Source organism: Phodopus roborovskii, unplaced genomic scaffold (genome assembly GCF_943737965.1).
Source record: "Phodopus roborovskii unplaced genomic scaffold, PHOROB, whole genome shotgun sequence".
NCBI classification, from domain to species: domain Eukaryota; kingdom Metazoa; phylum Chordata; class Mammalia; order Rodentia; family Cricetidae; genus Phodopus; species Phodopus roborovskii.
Window position 1 is genome coordinate 20,127,387 of NW_026126448.1, and position 16,818 is coordinate 20,144,204.

General features: G+C 43.1%; 1 protein-coding gene across 1 annotated transcript in view; it reads right to left on the bottom strand.

The window, feature by feature from the left end:
* Positions 1 to 16,818, bottom strand: part of Phactr4 (phosphatase and actin regulator 4) — a 41,480-nt gene that overhangs the window by 15,290 nt on the left and 9,372 nt on the right. The window contains exons 2-6 of the mRNA XM_051188993.1: positions 12,847 to 13,020; positions 10,043 to 10,123; positions 5,973 to 6,137; positions 4,621 to 5,010; positions 92 to 683 (exon numbers count right to left, since the gene is read on the bottom strand). Of these exons, the coding sequence (XP_051044950.1) occupies positions 92 to 683; positions 4,621 to 5,010; positions 5,973 to 6,137; positions 10,043 to 10,123; positions 12,847 to 13,020 (1,402 nt within the window). The remainder of the gene's footprint in view (positions 1 to 91; positions 684 to 4,620; positions 5,011 to 5,972; positions 6,138 to 10,042; positions 10,124 to 12,846; positions 13,021 to 16,818) is intronic.

The window sequence follows — 16,818 nt, forward strand, 5'->3', positions numbered from 1 at the left end:
CTTTAATTTACCCACATTTCCTGAAGGATGCTTCCAGGGCGGGGCTATCTATGTTAAGCACAGAAACAGGAGGCAGGCAGTGAACACTCACACTTTGAGCATTTCAATCGTGACAGGAAGTGACCTGGTCCGACCCAGGGTACCGCTGTCCTCAGAGAAGCTGTCACTGTTCTCAAACAGCAGGGAATGAGCTCTGTGAGCGCCTTCCAGCGGAGGGGTCATGGGAAGGGGGCTAGTAAGGGCCTGCTGAATTCGGATATGCAGTGGCAGTGGAGGCAGCCTGGAGGGTATATGGGGCTCCCCAAAGCTCTGGTCTTGTACCTTCTTGGGGACTTCCTTTTTCTGATCTTCCTGCTGGGAAATGTCCTGGGGTACATCTAAAGGAAGGGAAAACTCAACTTCTGGAACAATTTGAAAGGTCTTAGCAGGGAATGGCGGGGACCTTGGGGGCTCTGGAGGTGTATGGGTAGGCAGTGGAGGGGAGGGGGAGGAAGGCGGGATCAGCAGTGGTTCCGAACACACACAGACAGTTTTTTCTCTTTGATCACTTGCTGTTTTTGTTGTGGGTAAAGCAGCAGGCTCTGAGGTGGGTCCCACGGTTAAAGGAATGCCTCTCTTGGGTGGTAAGGGTGGGGATGGTTTCGACAACAGTGTACCACTGTTAATTGCTTGGGACAGTTCAGCTGGAAAGAAGAGAGCAGCACTTTGTTAGCATGGCCTTACAATGGACCGAAGACCTAAGTCAGAGCTGAGGTCAGAACTAACATTTCAAGCAAATTATGCAACTTTGTGGCTTTGTCATTCCTGAAACAAAATTAGTATTTATTCAGATAGAAGATCTAATGAGTAGAGCTGTAAGAATGTCAATCTGATGATTAGCATTTAATTAGTGTGGTGATAGATATGACAACTCTGAGCTGATGGAATAAACAGAATAGACTCAGGGAAAAAAACTTATTAAAAAGATGTTTGGGAGGGGTGTGTGACGAACACCTTTAATTCCAGCACTTAGGAGGCAGAGGCAGGCAGATCTCTGTGAGTTCAAGGCCAGCCTGGTCTACAGAGCAAGTTCCAGGACAGGCTCCAAAGCTACAGAGAAACCCTGTCTCAAAAAACAAAACAAAACAAAACAAAAAGCTTTTAAATTGCTTGGCAGTGGTGACACATGCCTTTAATCCTAGCACTCTTGAGGCAGAGATAGCCAGATCTTTGTGAGTCTGAGGCCAGCCTGGTCTATAGAGCTTGTTCTAGGACAGCCAAACCTACCAAAGAAACCCTGTCTTGAAAAAACAAACGACTTGGGGGAACTGTTTCTCTTTTTCCACTATGTAAGTCATGAGGACCAAACTGATGTTGCCAAGCTTGGTGGCAAATACCTTTATCACTGACCGTTTCATTCTCCAGTACCACTTGAGTATCACCTTTTTTTTTTCCTACCAGAAGGGAAACTAGAAGTCAGACACTAGGTAACTTGTCCCAGATCAGACTGCAGACAAGCATGGCCTTTAGCTGGTATTCAACCTGGTCATTAGATTGCTACTCTACCCTCTGCTCCCCATCGCCTTTATTAATGAACACACCCTTTATGGCCCTTTGTACGCCCATGTTCACTTTGCATTACACTCTGGGTTTGATGGCAGGACAACTCTTGCCTCCATCAGCACGTTCACAGGGACACACATAGTGTGCCCTCAATACATGTTTAAGAGATGCTCTTACTCTGTATCATGACAGCATATATCCCTACTGATCTTTCCAAAGCCCACATGATTCAGATATTGACCTATGTAAGAAGCAGGCCATCACATCATATGGAAGCTAGCCTGTGAACCAATTAAAGCGGCCTTCTTTTGACGAGCAACCTCTAATGGTCTATCTGAATCTTTTATTTCAGTCTATCCAATGTTCTCACAGAGTCTATAAATTTTCCCAAATAAAATGTTACTTGTAAAAAAAAAAAAAAAAAGTTACTTGTACTTAATCTCATTCCATGCATACAGAGTAAAGTATGAGCTAGCCTTAAACTTGTAATCATAATCCTCTTATGACAGAAATGGCAATTTTTGAATCAAAGCATTAGGAAGGTCATTAATTTCAGAATAAGATCAAATCTTTCAATCATATCTATTTAATTTTAATAAAATCTCTGATCTACTTTTCTTCTGTGAAGACCTGTCATGGAATAATGTTGATTCTTAGGTCACAAGAACTACTGAGATATCAATTAAAGCCACTGTAGACACTTCTAGTTGGTTTGTTTTTGTTTTTATAAAAGTTCTCAGGTTGCCCAAGCTATTCTTGAACTTATTATGTAGCCAAGAATGACTTTAAACTCCTCCCTCCCCACTACTGAGATGACAGGTGTGCAGCACCACAGCTGGTTAGTTGTTGTTATTATTATTATTATTAATATTAATATTGGTTATTCAGGACAGGGTTTCTCTGTATTGCTTTGGAGCCTGTCCAGGATCTCTGTCAGTAGATCAGGCTGGCCTCGAACTCAGAGAGACTCGCCTACCTCTGTCTCCTAAATCCTGGGATTAAAGGCGTGAGCACACCACCCAGCTGCCAGTTAGTTATTTTATGTGTTGCCATAACTTAGAAATAGCACCAGCCCTGACCAGGAGCACATGGCATGGTCCCAGGACTAGCAGCATGAACATCCTCTGCCAATTCATAGAAATGGAGACCCACAGGCCCTAGGCTAGGTTACTGACATCATAACCTCTGGAATCAGTGTCCCCTCATCCATGAGGGCCTTCTAGGTGAACTCAATTAACTGCCATCTAGATGACAGCTTGAGAACCACAGTGTAGAGATCACAGGTGAGTTTCTGTCCCACATTAGCTACAACTTTGTGAGTCACAACATCTGCACTTCTAATTGCTTTTGCATATAATAGATACAATTACTCGCTACAGCCCAAGGTGGTTTTGAAAGTCCATGTGAAAGTTCCCCAGGTTCCCCAGAGCTAAGTCAGGACGTCACCCATTAACTAGGCGATATCATCACGATCTTCATCCTGTTCCTACTGTGCTACTCCAACCTGTCTGTCCCAGTCGCTCTTGAAGTTTGATAAGGTTCTAGTCACTCCACCCAGCTGAGTAACTAATTAGAGTCTTAGTGAGTATTCTTTTTTATTCTTTATCTGTGCAATCATTAACAAGAACTTCAAGCGAGAGTAAGCCTAATACTGTTCTTCCTTAAAAAAATTACACTTTCACTAGCTCTGAAACACTTATCAGTAACAGTTTATCCTTTTTCCTCCCTTTCTGGAAAATTCATGTACGAAGTACAATTATAATGGGAAAATAGATGCAAGGAACACTTTACGAAAATGCAAAGTTACTAAGCCTATAAATAAATATATACTGATACACTTTGCTGCTCAATTTAGAGCAGTCCTGAGGGTTGATATCAGGGCCTATCACATGCTAGGCCAGCATTCCACGTACGTGTACACACACACACACACACACACACACACACAAACCAGTTGTATCCCTTGCCCTCACTGTTCTTTAACATTCTGAGATAGGACCTCACTAAGTTCAAGACTGGCTATGAAGGCCTTGAATTTGCAATCCTAAGTAGTTGAGATCATAGGCCTGTTCTAGCAAGCCTGGATTCCTTTGCCATCATTATTTACAAAAAAAATATTGTATCAATATATCTATCTATCTATCTAATTTTGAGACAGGATCTAATCTATCTGTCTGTCTGTCTGTCCACCTCCCTACCTACCTACCTTTGAGACAGGGTTCATAGACTCCGAGCTGGAACTTGCTATGCAGACCAGGACAGCCTCAACTTTGGCAAATTCCTATTTCTATTTCCTCAGTTTACAGCCTGTTACCACACCTGGCAAGAGTAGCATTTTAACTCTCCCCAGGATTAAACATGATGTTATCAGTACAACTCAAATACTCTGTAGTTCCCATGAAGAGAATATACTGGACATTTGACAAAACCATCATTTTAGCTACTAGACTTACATTTAAAGTAGGCAATGGTAGTTTAAAGTAGATGAGACATTCACCTTGCCCCTTGTAAAGTGTGCCATTATTCTAATTTTCTCAGTGAGATCAAAGCTATTTCCATGATGGTCAAGTTTGGCTTTGCCTCTAATATCCAGTCCATCAACTATATGTCATGGATTTTTGTCATTGCTGTTTTTGTTTTTTAGATGATATCCTTGAGTCCTAATTCTCCTGCCTCTGCCACCTCAGCACTTCCCAGTGTCACCAACGCCTAGTTCTAGGGGATATTCCTTTTGGTGGGCTTTTTTTTTGGGGGGGGTTTGGGGGTTTTTTTTGTTGTTGTTTTGTTTCATTTTTTGAGACAGGGTTTCTCTGTATAATAGCTCTGGTTGTCCTGGAACTCATTGTAGACCAGGCTGGCCTTGAACTCACAGAGATCTATCTGCCTCTGCCTCCCAAATTCAGGGATTAAAGGCATGCACCACCACCACCTGGCTCTAAAACTTTCTGTATATTGAGAATATTCAAAGAGATGAGTTAGAAAACCCTTTCACAGAGCAAATCAATAATCTAGTAGTCATTCAATAAAATCATTACACAAAACATAAGCAAACCCCAAACACACAATCTTAAGACTTACCAATGACAGGGTTGCTGTTTCTGTGAGCTGGTTTAGGGGGTGGGATAGGGGGTTGCTTGGCAGGGGCGGTATGAATAAAACTCAGGGTAGCAGTAGTGTTAGTGCTGGCAGGAGCAGCAGGCAGAGTCCTGGGGGCCGGGGCAGGGATGACAAAGGAATTAACAGTCTTTGTCACGTTCGTGGCAGCAGCGGTGGCAGCAGTGGTGACGGCAGGAGAGCCAGTAGAGGAGATGGACCTCGATGCACTGGCAGACACGGCCGCCTCCTTTGCTTGCCCTTCGCTTGCTTCGTAAGAAGAGGATGAGAGCCTTTTTGGGGGGAACAAATGCTGCTTAGGTACATGCTCAGGAGCAGACTCTGCTTCAGAGTTAGGCTGGCTGCCAGTTGAGCCTGTGCAATAAAAGACATGATGTAAAAAGGAGGAGACTGAAAATGCGAACACATTTACAACCAACTTCATCGATGAATTTACAGATTTTCCAGCTACCTTTGATGTGCTTAGGGAGTGTGCATAAGAGAGGCTCAGTAAGGGTAGTGATGGTTCATACAAAAGCCTACCTCCAAGGACATATCAGGTAAATGCCTGCCATACAAGCATGAGGAACAAGTTCAGATCTCTACTGTTGTAGGATACTTTGATTATACTCAGATGATCCTGAGGCTGACAAAATTTGTTTTAAATCAGAGGGTGGAGTTAGCTACTAGCTGACCAAATTAACCATAGAGGTTTCAGGGAACTAAGGACAGACAGACACAGGAAGTAGTAGGGTCGAGATTATAGAGGGTCTAGACCCTTCTGGATGGAGGAATGAAAGAGATAGACAGTCACTGGTTACTTCTCTGATCATTCAGGTTCTTACTCTGATACATGACTCCTGAGTTTTTATTGATAAGGAATAATTAGATAAACACATCACTCCACATTTACATTACAAAATAAAAGCAAGGTTCTAATCCTAGTGCTGTGCTGGGAGTGGAATAGAGACAAGGTCACTGGAGCTTACTGGCCGTCCATTCTAGCCAAGCATCGATTTCTAGGTTCAGTAAGAGATGCTGTCTCAAAATAAATAAATACCCTGGGTGGCAGTGGCGCACGCCTTTAATACCAGCACTCGGGAGACAGAGGCCGGCAGCCTGGTCCATACATAGAGACAATCTCAAAACAAACAGAAAAAAAGAAAGGGGTAGGGAAAGAATCATAAATTTAGGAATTTGAGGAAAGGCTGGGAGTAACAAGGGGAGAAGACTGCAGTTTCTCAAGAACTCGAACCCCGCCCCCAACGGACATCTCTTACAACTCTCTAAGGGAAATGAGAGCAGGGTGGCTTCCAAACCCACAAACCCACTTTTACCTAGTCTCCTCTTTGAATCCTCTTCTGGAATAAGATTCCGAAGACTTGATATCCTCACTGGCTCTTCTTCCACTAGGACTGGACTAGAAGACCTGGCACTCCCTATGGGGGCGGTGTGGCCATTCTTTAATGTGGCATGGCTCAGCTTTCCTGGATCCTCACCACCTGCAAGAAGAAAGAGAAGAGTGCAAGGTGATGGACCTGGCATGGCCAGATGGGATGAACGGATGGTTTCTAACCTCTCTTACCGCCTTCTCTCTAATAAATAGGGTTCTTACCGAAATGTGCGTTATTTGGAGCCTCGTAGTATTAACAGAGGTACACAGTTCCTCTTCCAAAAGGTAAGTAATTGCCAACTACATCAAGTAACTTGCTGCATAAATAATCTATCATACATACATGTTACAGTGTTAAGGTGGGGGGGGGGATATAGCTCAGTGGTAGAATACGTACCGACACCAGTATTGAGGAGGAATTGTGACAGAAAGGCTATGGTAAAAACAAAGAAAACTCCATTCTTCTGGGGTGGGAAAGGTGTTGGGGAAGCACCACACAAAGTGGTAGCTTCTGAAAGAGGAGCAGAAGCCTACCACATCAATGAAAGATAGTCTATTTAAATTAAAACAATAGGTAGGAGGGGCTAGAAAGATAGCTCAGTGGTTAAGAGCACATTCTGCTCTTGCAGAGGACCTGAGTTCAGTTCCCAGTATCCATGCTAGGCAGCTCACAACAACCAGTAACTACAGATCCAGGGGATTTTACACATCTGACATCTGCAGACATCTGCACTCATACACACCCTCCCCCCCCCCAACACAGAAACTCCAGACACATACACATAACTTAAAAATAAGTCTTTTTAAAAAGCAATAGTATATATAAAGGCATAAAGTTATGAGCAGGGACTAGCAATGAGTGCAATATGGTAGAGACCAGGTATTCATGGTGATGAGTTATGAGTAGGACTGTAAAGGCAAGCAGGGGCCAGGCTATAAAGGCTATTAAACACACATAAAGACGCTAGATATAAATCCTGGATGAAACCAAAGCTCAAGCATTAGAAGGAGCAGGAAGGTTTAATGTTATCTATCTTGTAGAAGGTTGGCTCTGAAAGCTGTTAGAAGGAAGGGTAATAGATAGGCAAACTGAACAGGAAAAACAAGAAAAACCACTGTTTTAATGCACCTGAAAAATCAGCAGAGGGTGACTGAGGGTGGAGAGCCTAGGGGTGTGAAGGGCAGTGATTCCTTACACACTAAACTACAAGACGGCCATTAGCATGGAGATGGTGGGAATCCCTGTGGTTACTACACACTGCTACGGAAAAGGAAAGTGAGATCCTTTCATGGAGCAATTAGACAAACATCCCCAGTGCCTGAAGTTTTCCTAGACTTATTTAGAAGACCAAGCTGAAAAATAGTGAGGTCAGGGACTAGAGAGATAACTCAGTGGTTAGAATAGTGGCTCCTCTAACAGAGGATCTGAGTTCAATTCCTAGCCCTCACATGGCAGCTCACAACTGTCTGTAATTCCAGTTCCAGATGGATACAATATACTCTTCTGGTCTCCTAGGGCACCAGGTATGCCCATGGTGCACAGACATACATTTAAGCAAACACCCATATACATATTAAAGAAATATAATTATGTTTGAAAGGGTTGTGTGTGTGTGTGTGTGTGTGTGTGTGTGTGTGTGTGTGTGTTATGAGCACTGGCTGTTCTTCCAGAGGTCCTGAGTTCAATTCCCAGCAACCATGTAGTGGCTCACAACTATCTATAGTGAGATCTTGTGCCCTCTTCTGGCAAGTAGGCACACATACAGGCAGAACACTGTATATATAATCAATAAATCTTGAGAAAGAGAGAGAGAGAGAGAGAGAGAGAATGAATGGCAGTGAGGTCAGAGACCCATGGTCTCACTTCCGTGTCACAGGACAGTGTGAGTGTCCTTCCTTGCTTCCCACAGTAATGCTTAGAGAAACATCATCTAAAGATCTGTTTTATTTTTATTTGTGTGTACACACACATATGCTCATTTCTTGATATTTTTAGAATTAGTCCAGAGTTCTTACAGACCAGCTCCTCCCACCTAACACATCACTGCCCACTAAGAGATTAGATGGTGTCCTTCAAGCATGTTCATGTAAGCAGTGGGGTTTGGACTAGAAATATTGAAAAAAAAAAAAAGGCAAGTAATAAAATGTCCCTACAAAGCTAAAGAAACCGTAAAGCATTTTTATTTATTTAGTTGTTTTGTGGCAAGAGCTGATACACAGCCTAGACTAGCCTTGCCTTGAACTGGATCGAGGTGGCTCTGTCTCCTAGTGTTGTTGGATTACAGGTGTGACATACCAAACCTTGGTATATTTTTATTAAATTAATTAATCAGTTGAATATTAAACTAGCTTTTCCAGACAGAGTCTTACTATGTATCCATTTCTATATATACCAGGCTGCTTTTGAATCTAGTACTCCTCCTGACTCCACCTCCTGAGATTATAGGTATGTACCACTATGCCATCACTGTGTATCTCTGGCTGGTCTAATCACTGTAGATCAGGCTGCCCTAGAACTCACAGGGATCTGCTTGCCTCTGACTTCCAAGTGCTAGAACTAAAGGTGTGTGCCACCATCTCTGGCTTTTAATTTATTTTTTAAAATTATTACATTTATTTATGGATGTGTGCATGGGTATGTATGTGTCATGGAGCACATACTGAGATCATAAGACAACTGTGGCTATCAATTCTCTGTAGGAACCTTTACTTGCTGAGCCATCTCTCTAGCTATGTACCTTTAATTTTATTATTTATTTGTTTGCTTGTTTTGTTTTTTGAGACAAGGGTTTCTCTGGGTATCTCTGCTGTCTTAGAACTCATTCTATAGAACAGGCTGACCTCGAACTCAGGTCCACCTTCATCTGCCTCCACCTGCTCTGCTGGAATTAAAGGCGGGCACCACCACCACCTGGCTAATTTTTAAACTCTTTTGCTGTTGGTTTTTAAGTATATTAGTGTTTTGATGGGAGATGTCATTCTGTAAATATGTTTCTCATGCTGGTTAATGAATAAAGCACTGTTGACCAATAGGAAAGCAAGACAGGTGGGACTAGGAGACAAGGAGGATTCGAGGAAGTAGTCAGGAGGAGTCAACATGGAGAGACCGGGGAGACCAAACACCTGCCCCACTCCCTGGTAGGTGAAACCACGTGGAAATACATAGAAATGGGTTAATACTTAAGACAGAGCTAGCCGATAAGAAACAAGTACCTGGCCAACAGCATTATATCAAATACAGAGTCTCTGTGTATTATTTGGGGCTGGCGCGGCAGCGGGACAAGACCAACAGCAGGCAGAAAAACCATACTCCTTACAGTGTTTTGTTTGCATGTATGCACGCATGCATACCACATGCTTGCCTGGTGCCAGGGAAGCCAGAAGAGGGTGCTAGATCACCTGGAACTAGAGTTACAGGTGGCTGTGAGATACTATGAGGGTACTTGGAATCGAATCCAGGTCATGTGTAAGAGCAGCCAGCTCTTACCACTGAGCCAGCTTCTTATTTTCAGGAGAGGAAGGGAACAAGATGGCAATTCGACAAAAGTAGTAAATTGTTCTGAATATGAAACTAAAGAGAAACTAAATAAATTAAGTACAATACTATGTTTTCCATTTATAATCCACTGCTTCATAACCTACAAGTCAGTCTCGACATCAAAACTAGCAATGGGCCCTGAAATGTCAATGAACGATCAGTGCAAGATGAACATGGAGGCAGTTTGGTCAAAATTACCAACAGGCAATCTGAAATAGCTGTCACCACTGCAGGTGACAAGTTGGAGGAAGACACACATGGAATCTTTGCTCCCAGGACCCTTCACCAGTCATTCTATTTCATAGCTTAAGAGTGAAGCCAGACACCTGGGAAGAAATGGCGAATCGTTTTTTAAAGTGGTCCTCCACCATAACTACAGGAAGAGTAAAGCAAAAGACGGAAATTCAAAGACCTAGTGAGACCCAGCCAAAGACCACATGTACGGAGACAGCATGTGCTGATGGTTTGGAACTCACCCTGCTCGGGGTCTTCCAACAGAACCCCTCTTTTAACCAGTTCTTCTCTTGGTTTTCGCATAGATATTTTTCGCTCTAAAACTAACATTAAATTGGAAAACAGAACTCAGAAATGTGGCAGTTAGGTCAACTTAACTCTTAGCTTTATAAGTATAACAGAATAAAGCAGTTCACATTTCTTGTATTCTTAAGGAAAAGGAGGACATTTAAAAATGTAGCTGAGGGTGGTTCCACATGTCTATAATCCTAGCACTGGGGAGGTGGAGGCAGGAGGATCAGTTCCAGGACTGCCTCAGCTACATAGTAAGTTCTAGACTGCCTCAAACAAAACAAAAATCACCATTTGAGAGGAAGACGCTGAGGAATACTGTTGAGTTTGAGGACAGTCTATGCTACACAGTTCTAGGCCATTGAAGTCATGGCAAAGCTCTGACCAAAACAAAACAAAATCAATCGCTGGGGCTGGGAATTAGATCAAAGGTAGTGATTGCCTAGCATGTTCAAGGCCCTGGGCTCCACACCTAGAATTAGATATAAAAAACAAACAACGAAGCATCTTCATTTATCTTATTACCTGTGCTGGGAAAATATCACTTCTCAAAGGAGCCATATTCACATCGAGAAGTGGGCTAAGCGAAAAGAACCCCTTAGATCTGCTACAGCACAGGTGCTCCAGAGTCTCACTGTATTCCCATCCAGTCCTTTCTTTTTGGTTTTTCAAGACAGGGTTTCTCTGTGTAGCTTTGTTGACCAGGCAGGCCTGGAACTCACTGAGATCTTCCTGGTTCTGCCTCCCAAGTGCCAGGATTAAAGGTGTGCGCCACCACCACCCAGCCAGTCCTTTCATTTTCATATTTACTTTTGAGAGAAGGTCTTACAGTGCAGCTCTGACTGGCAAAGAACTCGCTATGTAGCCCAGGCTAGTCCCATATTCATGGTAATCCTCACACTTCTGCCTCTCGAGTACTCAACAGATTTAATCCCATCAAAATACAAACCTGAGAATGAGGCTACAGAATATAAGTATCAGCCAGGCTTCCTCAAACAGGCCTGTAAATTTCAATTATTCCAAAGGCTGAGGCAGTACGATTGTCATGGTTAATTCAAGGCAGTCTGTGCAATATAGTGAGAACCTGCATCAAAAAACTGATGTGGGGGAGGAGGGCTGGAGAGATGGTTCAGTGGGTAACAGTACTTGTGCTAAGCTTAACAGGAGTTTGACTCCTGGCATCCACATGGAGGAAGGAGATAACAGACTTTGCAAATTGTATTAGGCTTCCCCTTGTGCTGTGATCTGACCCAACAAACAAACAAACAAACAGTAGTTTAAAAAACACCTAGACACCATGGCCCACACCATAGCACTTGGGAGGCTGAGGCAGGATAAGCGCTATAAATGAGGCCATCCCAGGCAAGAAAATGAGTAACTGCCCAATTGAAGTCCTGCCTTAAACAAAGCAAAACAAAACCACCAAACAAAAAAGATGGCTGAGACTGTAGGTCAGTGGTAGAGCACTTGCCTAGCCTAGTATGTTTTCATGTCTTAGGTTCAAAGGTTTAACCCTCAATACAAAATGCAATAGAGTAAAGGCTCAATAGAGGACCATGCATCATTCTAAATCTAAAAAGAATGAACTCTTTCTTCAAGTAGGAGGTTATAGAAGATGATGGAAATATGAAAAAGCTGGGTACTTCTACAATAGGAACTCAGGGCTGGAGAGATGGCTCAGAGGTTAAGAGCACTGAATGTTCTTCCAGAGGACCGAGGTTCAATTCCCAGCACCCACCTGGCAGCTTACAACTGTCTATAACTCCAATATTGAACACCCTCACACAGACATACATGCAGGAAAAACGCCAAATGCACATAAAATAAAAATAAGTAAAAAAACAGGACACTTAGTTGGTAGAGCATGTGGCTGCTGAGCACAGAGCCCTGGCTTACCCTATAGCACCATATAAAGTAGATACCAGCACAAACCTGTAATCTTAGTGCTCAGGAGGTAGAGGCAGGAGAACCACAACCCCAGGAGCACCCTTGCTATATAAGAGCACAAGGACACCCCGATACAGACTGTCTGCTAAATTAATCAACGTAACAACACATTAACTAGTTTGTTATTGTTTGTCTCATATAACCAAGACTGACTTTGAGTGGCCAAAGATAACCTAAATTTGTGATCCCCTGCCTCTACTTCCCAAGAGCTGGAATTACAGCCTGCACCACCAAGCCCAGTTAAATCAGGAAATTATTCTTTCTTTATGTGTCTGTACAATTTGTATGCATACGTGTGCAAGCACACTTGGGCACAAGCATGGCATGGTATGCATGTGAAGGTCAAAGGTCAACCTCCGGTATCAGTTCCCACCTACTTCGGTTGAGACAGGGTCTCTTGGGTTTGCTTTTCCCCCACTGCATGCCAGCTGGCCTCGGGTTTCTGGCGATTCTGTGTCAGCCTTCATCTCCCCACACTGTAAGCACTGGCTTACAATAGTATGCGTACCAGATCTGGCTTTATGTTGGTTCTGGGTGTCCCAACTCGGGTCCTCAAGTGCTTTACCTGCTCAGTGACCTCCCTCAGTGCAAGCAGGGGACTCTTAAAATTAGAAGCCATATTTATTTTTATTTTTTTGAAGCAAGGTCTCGTGGTTGTTGCCAAGGTTGGCCAGAAGCTCAATATATGACTAAGAATGATCTTGAGCTTCTGGCCTTGGACCTCTGAGCCTCCCCTCTGCTTTGCTCAGACTAGGCAAGCACTCCACCCTCACCCCTCAGAACACATATTTAAATCTCAGCATCTTACCTTCTGATGTCTCTTTAAATTTATCACTACTTTTTTTTTTCCTCCATTTCCACGGCTTGAAGATCTTGCCAAAACCTGAGAACTTGCTTTTTCTTTTGGTGGGAGGTGTTGTGTCTCCTGCTTCCACACTGTCCATGACCATGCCTGGGTCTCCAGAGGGCTGCTCTGCTTCTTCTGTACATGGAGGGGAGCAGAAAGAAACAGCCAATTATTATTTCTATATAATCTCTAAAAATGTCCCTCTCTTCCTGTGGCAGTTAGATAGGATCTGGGCAATGATAAGTAATCATGCAAACAAGTCACTCTGGCGTTCGCATGGCCCAAACTCCTAACTTCAATCACTGGCGGAGCCAAAGCAACCCGCCATCATTTAAGAGAAAAATTCAGTGAGACGATGACTGCCGCCAGGTCAACAATGAAGATGTCTTCTCCATATGCATGAGTTCATTATCCCTGAAACAGGGAATCCCACCACTAAGGAGTCACTGTTAACTACTACCCATGCCACCAGTTTCCAGGATTTCCAGTTCAGGGAAGGGTACTTCATCAAGTGTTGACAGCTTGGATCTGTTTATCAGATTTCCCCGCAAAGAGGACTCTGCATAACTGTGGAAGACTGGGAGGAGGCTAAGGCGGGGCAGGGGCATTAGCGAGAAGATGTTTGAAATGAAGGGAAATAGGGGAGAACAGAGGTAAAATTCTACTTTGCCATCATCTTATTACTTAGAGAAAACCCTGATATTGGGGATTTGACACAAAACATAGATGACACAGTACAAGTTCAGGACTGAGATCAAAGGTCTTGAGGGCCTCATAATGACAACATGTGCAGGCCTTTAATGGCAGCAAAAGGCGCAGCCAAGGGGCGGGGCAGGAAGGCAAAAAAAAAAAAAAAAAAAAAAAAAAAAGGCAGGAAAGCAACACAATGCAGCCTTCACTCCACCTACAGTCTCAGAGTTCTCTGGAGAAGTCTAAAGGAAAGAAAAGGCTCTTGGACTCACTCCTGGAATCAAGCTGCAATGCTACTTCACAGAAATACATCAATACACACATTTGTAAACTATTTCATATTAGAAGCAAACAATGTATGGGGGCAAGAGTTTAACACATGTACTGCAAAAAAAATCTCCTTTTAACACTGTAGGTTTGTGTTATTATTACTTTTCAATTACTGCCCCCCCCCCAAACACACACAGGTTTTCTCAATGTAGCCTTAGCTAGCTGTCCGGAAACTCACTCTGTACACCAGGCTGGCCTCAAACTCAAGAGATCCTCCTGCCTTTGCCTCCCAAGTGCTGGGATTAAAGGTGTGCACCACCACTGTCTGGCAGAAACAGAGTTTTCTCTGCTTCTCTCTTAATATGTACCTAATTTTGTCAAACGGTTTAGAAGAACAGAACCTTGCTTCATGCAGTGGGTGAAGCCACACCCACCCCTGTACTTTATAGTTTCCAATTGGTTCATCCATATTAATGTTTATCTATTCATCCACCTATTCTTTGTATTCTTATTTTTGCTTGTTTTATGTGACAGGATCACATAGCCCAGGTTGGCTTTGAATTCATTTATAGCTGAGGATGACCTTAAACTCCTGATCCTCCTGATCTTCCCCTCAAACGCAGGGTTACAGGTGTGAACTACCACATCCGGCCTCACTCAGATTTCTATTCCTCCTCCTAGCCCCTCCCAGTCTCAATGACAAACGGCATATTATTTCGGTGACTCACACGTCTGCCCAACTATTTAGAATCAGCCCGACTGCCTTTATAATATACAGGATCTCCAGGAAGTGGGGCCACGAGTCCTTTGAAAAACTCTCCAGCCAGGTGTGATGGCATCCACCTATAATCACCCAGGAGGCTCCAGAGTGAAACCCTGTCTCAAAAGAACAAGGGCAGGGCTGCAACTCTTGAGTGAGTGTGGCACTGGCATAAGCTCTGCGTGCAGCCGAGAAAAGAAAGACTCAGGGGTCTCAGGTCCACCAAGTTTGTTACCCCAGCCCCACATTAAGACCTGGAACCTTCACACATGTTAAGAGAGACAGGCAGACATTTTCTGTCTCAAGCCTATGCCTTTGTTGAAGAGGCTGGAAGATGCTATGTTGCAGTGCTTCTGCTCTGCAAGGCGCTCCCCTCCCCGGGGGGGGGGGGGAGCACCCTTGCCCCTGTGCCTCCTAGCCTCACCCACACACAGTTCAATTAAAAGGAAGCAGAGACTTGTTTTGTTTGTTTGAGGTTTCTGTTTATTTTTTGATACAGGGTCTCTCTGTATAGTCCTGGCTATCTTAAAATTCTATGTAGATCAGTGGTTCTCAACCCCTTTGGAGGGGTCAAATGACCCTTTCACAGGGATCACCTAAGACTATCAGAAAGCATAGGTATTTACATTACAACTCATAACCAGTAGCAAAATTAGTTACGAAATAGCAACAAAATTAACTTTATGGTTGGGGGTCATATTAAAGAACCAAAGCATTAGGAAGGTTGAGGACCACTGATGTAGATCAAGCTTGTCTCAAACTCACAAGAACCCAGGTTTGAGTTCCAGCACCTACATGTTGGCTCACAACCATGTACAACTAGTTTCAGAGATCAGATGTCCTCTTCTGACCTTCATACGCAGGCACATACACATCGTGTGCATACATACATACATACATACATACATACATACATACATGGAAAACATACATACACATACAACAAAATAGATAATTTAAAAAAAATAATAAAAAGTGTATCATGAGTAGGACCCAAGGGCTCACACTTAAGATGCCAGTACTGCCACTATGGGAATTGAGGCTAGAGGATTACAAGTTTGAGGGCAGCATGGGCTATGTATATGGCAAAGGTTGTCTCAAAACACACAACCCTAAAATGATATACATTATGTAGTGGTTGGGTGTAGTGTAGTGTTCCAAATATTCCAATCAGGTCAAATTGGTTCATTGTGTTACACAATCATTAACACCCTGTCTGGTGTTCTGTCTGTTTGCTCCATTAGCTGTTGGGAGAAGCAGAGTAACATCTCTAGCTATTAAAGTTACTGTGACAAGATCTGTTAAATAAATATAAATTTAAGTTACGTTTTCCTCTTTTAAAACAATTTTAAGAACCAGGCAGTGGTGGCACACACCTTTGATCCCAGAGCTCAGGAAGCAGAGGCAGGCAGATCTCTGTGAGTTCCAGACCAGCCAGGGCTACACAAAGAAACCCTGTCTGGGACAAAAAAAAAAAAAAAAAACGTTTTAAGAAATTAATATGCACAGGTATTTTACTTTAAGTCTGTGCACCATGTGTTTACCTGGTGCCTGTGGGGGTTAGATAGAGGGCATTGGGTCCCCTAGGACTGAAGTTGCAGATAGCTGTGAGCCCCCATGTGGGAGTTGGGAATTGAATCCTGGCCGTCTGGAAGAGCAGCCAGTGCTCTTAACCCCTTTAATAAAAATTTAAAGCTATGTATGTGTATATGCGCATATGTGGTAGTATAGGTACCTGCAGAATACAGAGGAAGGTATCATATCCCCTGGAGCTGTAATAATAGAAAGTTGTGAGCCACTTAATCTGAATGCTTTAGAACCAAATTTGGGTCCTCTGCAAGAGCAGTACACTCTTAGCATGGAGTCATTTCTCTAGCCCAGATCGTTTCCTCTTCAATGGATCCTTTTAATTTAGAAGAAAATTACTATATCATTGTAGAAATACTTTTACCTCTATTTTGTTTTCCTATTTTGTTTGACAACTGTCTTTTGGCCCCTTGAAACAAGGTCTAGGCTGGCTTCAAACTCAAGCTCCTCCTCTCAGCTTCTCAGGCATCACAGGTATGAAGTGCCACACCTAGTCAACCATCTTTAACTGGAGCACTTAACCCACCTATGTTTAATATTTCCACTGTCAGTATGGCTTTAGTTCTGTCGTTTGTATTTGTCTTGTCTTCTATAGCCTTATTAATCTATGTAGGTTTAGACCTTTA